Source organism: Coffea eugenioides, chromosome 3 (assembly GCF_003713205.1).
Source record: "Coffea eugenioides isolate CCC68of chromosome 3, Ceug_1.0, whole genome shotgun sequence".
Classification (NCBI taxonomy): Eukaryota; Viridiplantae; Streptophyta; class Magnoliopsida; order Gentianales; family Rubiaceae; genus Coffea; species Coffea eugenioides.
This window is the reverse complement of record NC_040037.1, coordinates 5998822-6004768: the sequence shown is the minus strand read 5'-3', so window position 1 is coordinate 6004768 and position 5947 is coordinate 5998822. Positions and strand designations below refer to the sequence as shown.

General features: G+C 36.7%; 1 protein-coding gene across 2 annotated transcripts; it reads left to right on the top strand.

Annotated features, from left to right (window-relative positions):
- The first annotated feature begins 1191 nt into the window (after positions 1-1191).
- Positions 1192-3960, top strand: LOC113765168. Of its 2 annotated transcripts, XM_027309254.1 has the most exons (3): positions 1192-1373; positions 2125-3266; positions 3523-3960. In XM_027309254.1, exons 2-3 carry the CDS (start codon positions 2178-2180, stop codon positions 3634-3636), a joined length of 1203 nt encoding a protein of 400 aa, XP_027165055.1. In that variant the 5' UTR covers positions 1192-1373; positions 2125-2177; the 3' UTR covers positions 3637-3960. The 2 variants fall into 2 exon arrangements, with proteins under 2 accessions (XP_027165055.1, XP_027165054.1); XM_027309253.1 differs by having other exon boundaries at positions 1193-1373; positions 2117-3886.
- The last annotated feature ends 1987 nt before the right edge of the window (positions 3961-5947 follow it).

Sequence of the window (5947 nt, the reverse complement as noted above, 5' to 3'; positions counted from 1 at the left end):
TAGTTCAAAATATGAGGTGTTGTTTTGTATGTTTTGAAACTACAAGGAGCTTTTCTGTGTATTAAGTGTACTACGGGGTTTTTTTATTTTTAATCCTAAAATTTTTCAGTTTTCTATTGAAAAAAAAAAAGGGTTCACATGTAGGGACAACTAAAATGATCACGGTCTCAAAAATAAGCAACAAAAATGATCATTCTACCTTTGGTTTTTATTGACTATGAACAATTCGCCTCAAGGAGTTAAGATGTGGGGACAACCGATGCCAAAGACCAAAGCTCGATCGATTAAATAAAACTCAAAATTAAATAGGCTAAGAGTTCTTTATTATTATTTTTTTTTTTGGTTTAGATCTGATTAGAATTTTCACTAGTCTCCAGGTCCGAGTGTTGACTCATTTAGGTACGTTTCCTTCCAAATTTCCTCACGTTCTGCAGAGAAAGAGGATTCTCAACGATTTTAGGCAAACATCAAGGGGAAGTTTCGTTCTCAATTTCCATGATTTTCTTCTTTTGCCTTTTTTTTTTCCCCGCTCCTGCCAAACACAAGAAATACTTTCCATGGATTTACTCTCCCTTTCCCCAATACTTTCCTAGAACGAAACAGGGCCTAATGATTAAAAATGGGAATCGGTCTAAGTACGGATTACTCATAGTCATAGGAAACCCAAAAAGCAAAAATAAAAGAAACCTATGCAAATTTATTGTGACACCATTCCATTTGGAGCTGTGATGACTTATCAAAAAAAAAAAACATTTAAATGAATAGAAGTTTTGGTCAAAATATTTATAAAGCGCTTAATCATATTATTTGGAAGTGTATTTGCACAAGCACTTTTTTTCTATTTGATAAATGCATACTTTTTTGAATTTTTGAAACATATTTACCTCTTCATTTAATTCAAAATTTTATATTAAATTGTTAAAGTTAATTTTTTTTTGTATTTTAAAATATACAAGTTGCTCTAAAAGTAAATTGTTAAAGTTAAATTAAATTAATTTTGAATTTGCACTACAATTATTTTTCATAATAAAAAACCTATTGTTAATTTCAAGGAAAGGAAATACACTTACCAAATGTATTAAAAGTGTTTTTATCCTTCAAGACGGATTAAGTTGGCAGCTGGAAGCATCTACTTCTCCGCGGAAGATGAAAGAACGGTGAGGGCAAAGGGCCCTTTTTGCCCTTTACATAGCTGGGTAAGATACAAGTTGCCTCCTGTCCCATTTTATGGTTTGGTCGCTCCCGCTGGTTGGGTGTCTGTACTCTGTATATACCAATTCTTGACGTCAACGATGACATCATCAATCCCCTGATTTTCGATTTTTCCGTCGTTGTTTTGCTTGCATATGCTGTCAAGAAGAGCTTCATCCCCTGTGAGTTTCTTGAACTTCATTCATTCCCCTTTCCCGTCTAGTCCTCCGGACAAGCTTTAACTAATTCTAAGGTTTTGGGTCGTACGCCAAAGCAAAAAGAAAGCTAAAAGCTTCAGCTTTGAGGCGGTAGTCATTTTGGCATCCAATAGATGAATCGTTGTTGGCGGGTTTTCTCTTTCTTTGCCCTTTTTTTTTTATATAAGAAACGATGAATGTAGATTGATAATATCGATCCAAGCACTCATCTTTCTTTAATTTTGAGTCACTTCTGTTGATTGTTCATTGTTATATGCTGGGTCCTGAATTGTGGTTTAGTCGGTATGAACAGAACCTCTTTATAATGTCTCAGATTTCAGGATCAATTAATGCCATATTTTTGCTTGGCTTTCTCCTGCCTTAACTATTATGTAGTCTCCATTTGTTGATGTTAATAGTGAGGATCCGACTAGAAATCATGACGGATGGTGGAGATTCAAATTAACTCTCACTTTGGATGTTTTTATCCTCGTCTGGAAGTCCACTGCTTTTGAAGTTTCTATTTGATTGAAATCCCTAACGAGATGTTTTTCAATACGAGATCCTAAATGGGAGTCGATTTGAATTGGTTAGGATTTCATTTACCCCTTAAAAGTATCAAATTTACTCTCATCTCATCCTGGTAGCTTTACTTTTTGAATGGTTTTTGTCATTTGGTTGTCGTAATATTGTAGTCACAGAGGTACTTACATGGGGTTGATCGTTAGGATTGCAGGTAGAAGGTTCAGTCTTTTTAATTCATATACTTCAGTTTATTACTGCTTCCGGATGGAGCTGCTGTGTATTCAAGACGAGAAGACTGCCCTCACTCCAGTTGAGCGCAAGATTTGTGTATATTACTCGGAATTTCATGGAGGAAAATTCGGAAAGCTTTGGGTATTTGGTCCAAATTACAGGAGATTTGGTACCGAATTCTCAGAGTGTGTTAAGGAGGAAGCTATGGAACGCATACGGAGCAACTCACAAGTTTCTTTTCAAGGAGTTATGAATGCTATAGGAAATATTGAGTTAGAAGTAAGAGGTGCTTATGCTGATAATGCGTTGAATGACTTGACCGTGCTTGAGTTTCAATATTTAATGATAAAAGATGGTTGCTTCTTTCTCCTTCTGGCATTCTCAATTCTTGGAGCCGATCCACAAAAATTAAAGTATGCAGAGAATCATCCTGTTTTTGGCGTAGGATGTGCCACTGAATACATGGACAACATTATAGAGTCCATGTTCTTTGTTGGAAATCAAATCCCACTCATAGTACTGGAGCAACTTATGCACCTTGATATCTTTCAAAGAATGAAAGCTACAATTGGAAGTAAGCAGCAGCAATTGGGTTTGGCCAAAAGAACCCTGCATAAGTTCTTGATGGTTGAGCTGGTTCCAAAACCAGTTGACTTACTCCATTGCCTCCAGAGCATCATGCTTGGCCCAAAATGCAGCTCGAACGTAGCTGTGGGGAAAAAGGACGCTGACATAGAGGACTGTGTTTCTGCTAGCAAATTATCTGAACAGGGTGTGAGATTCCGAAAATTAGGAGGAGAATTGGGGATCAGAGGAATGCATTACGATTGCAATAAGTTTTCAGCTGTTCTTTACTTACCTGATTTGAGGGTTGACAGATACACAGGTCTTTTAATCAAATGTCTTCTGAAATATGAGACTGTTCAAGAATGCCGAGGGGTCGAACCTGAGGCAAGTTCCTACTTTAAGTTCATGTCCGAGCTGATTCATAAACCAAAAGATATTGAAATCCTTGTGTCTGAAGGAGTCATTCATGGAAGGTCAGAGAGATTACAAGGACTTCTAAGTACTTTAGATGGCATGGCTTCATCTGGATATATGCACTCGGTTAAAAGAGAGATTGTAAGAAATCCCCCCTGGCAGTGGCAAAAGCCTCTAAAGTGCATGCCTTTTATTTGCTCGGCTTTAATTGTTTTGTCCATTATGCAAATGCACTATAGCATGCTTTCCTTCGACAAACTGCAAAAGCCTTGAGAGCTTACCAGGAGTTTCACAAGAGATACTTATGTACATTAGGTGGCATGTTTTATATTGAACTCCTGGTTTTATGAAGATTTAAAGGGTTTGTTGAATTTTAATGTTGTTATTGTTGTGTCAGGAGTTTCAAGTACTTCAGACGGCATGGTTTCAGCTGGGAACTATGGAAACTGTGAAGGTGTATGTGTTTGTGTGTGTAGCCATAGAAACCAATAAGTGCAAAGAGGTAAACTGAGGCGTTGGTCTTTTTAACTGAGGCTCATCATCCAATGGCATTAGGGTCTTCTCTAAACCACCTACCTCTTGTACATGTACATGTTTTATTCACTCTCTCTTTAGCCAGTTTATAGGCCGAGCATTATCCTTTTCTTTTTGACCTCAAAATCTAGAAAATGTATCTTTAAGATATTTGAATTTGCAGCTTAGAGCATGGATTGGTTACTTTGCTGAGTATTTGACTTTACTCTGAAGATTCTGAACTCAAAGATCTTCTCTCTCTTTCCCATGAAACTTCTTCAACCAATAATTATTGTTTATGCAACTCCGTTTCAGTTTATCAGGACGTTGAGTACAATTTAGGTTAGTTTGCTGATCACCATTCTTTTTCTTTCTTCTTTTTTTTTTCCTTTCAAATTTCATTGGATTGCTTTGTGCTACAGTTTTAGGGGGCTCCATCATTTGTTCATGCCATCAACATATAAAATTGTCAGATTTCAAACTCCAGCATTTCTTTTAGTGCATTAGAAGCATAAATGCACCATTGTCACTTCATGTATTGCCACACCGACTGATCTTGAGGATGATAAGCTAAAAACGATTGCAGCTGGTGCATAGGTAAAATCAATACGGATACATGCTGATCACAATGTACGGGCTTGTAGCATAGATTGAAGCATGACCTTATGACAAAGGAGCAAAACACACTTCAAAAAATTTTATTCACAAAAAGTCACTTCAGAGAATTATAATTACAAACTTCGAGTAATTTATAAATGACATTTTGAACATGCATCACGTATGTGGAGCACATGTATTACCAGTCACTTTCATTGTTTATTCCATAATATCATATTGATCGTGATCATTATCTTCACAAAGTATTAAGCATTCTTGAAACTACATTCCTTTGAGCTTCAATGGTGACAAGAGACCCCGGGAAAGGGGGTGAGACCACCAACTAATAGCTTTCCAATCAAGCCTTTTAAAACAATTAGCATGTAGTAAGTGGATACAAATCAAAGAGCTCCCTCCGTATCATCAAACAACACGAACATGGTATAAAGAAAATTTATCCATTCACTTGAACTAAATCATACCAAATGACTATTACCTAAGAGGTTCAGTCCCTTGGAAGAGGGGGAATGATGCAATCCTTTAAGGAAAGTTGGTTAAGAAGGATAGTATACACCTACAAAATTTCAAAGTACTATGTAGCTTCTTTTGATAGTTTGCCAAGTTCCATCCTAAATTTCGACTAATAAGAAGCACTAAATGTGGGAGAAAGAGAAACAGCAAATAAAGTATAGAATGCAAATGAAATGCTGAAAACAGAGACAAAATTTCAAGTTTACCAGATTGCACTGGAAGAACTTCTCGGACTCATTGTCATGTCTAAAGGCCTCAAAAGCAGAAATTCAACAAAAGAAAAAAAAAACATATTTGGCTGTAAGGACACAAAATACTTGAACCCAACCAACCAAATAAGGGAGGCAAAGTAATGAAGCAAGCGGCTTCCAAGGGTGGATAAAAATTTGACCGAAAATAATTAAGAACCTAACATAAGAATTTTCTTCCAGGATCAAATTTAGAGCATATAAACCATCAACAAATTTGTAATAAAAACTAATCCAAAAATCCAAAACAATACGTACTTGAAAATAGTGTGTGCTGTGAAAACAATGTGTTGGGGAATTGCCCCAAAATCACCCAAATGGCCCTATCTTCCCTACCATCAGTAGTAGAGCAGTAATTGAACCGAGCAATTAATTAGAAATATGCATGCACAGAATGCCAGAAGAATCACCCAATTAATTTTTTGGAGTGCAGGGAATGGGGTTAATTTAGGGAGATTTGATTCACTGTAATGATGCAGCAAGGATCATAATTAACTGTAACATAGTTGTATTACAAAAACTCATAAAGCAAAGTTCAATCTGCTCTCACTTTATGATGCCATAAGATCATTGAGCAAATATGGTCCTATTCGCAGTACCAACAATAACCAAAAAAAAAAGTTCACTTAACAATATTAAGTACTTGAGAAAAATCAAACTCAGTTCTGCTCTCCCTTTATGATGATGCCATAAGGTCATCGAGCACAAGTCCACTCTCCCTTTATGGTGGCCATAATATCATCAAGCAACAAGTCTGCTTTTCCTTCCTATTTGTGGTAGCCAAGAAGGCCATAGGCTGCCATAAGATGCCATAAGATCATCGAGCGAGCGTATTCCTATTTGTTGCAGCCAAGAAGGCTACTGCTTGCAGGAAAGCAAAAAATCCAAGTGAGAATTGCAGCAATGAGGGCAATCAGCTTTAGTAAGAACTTT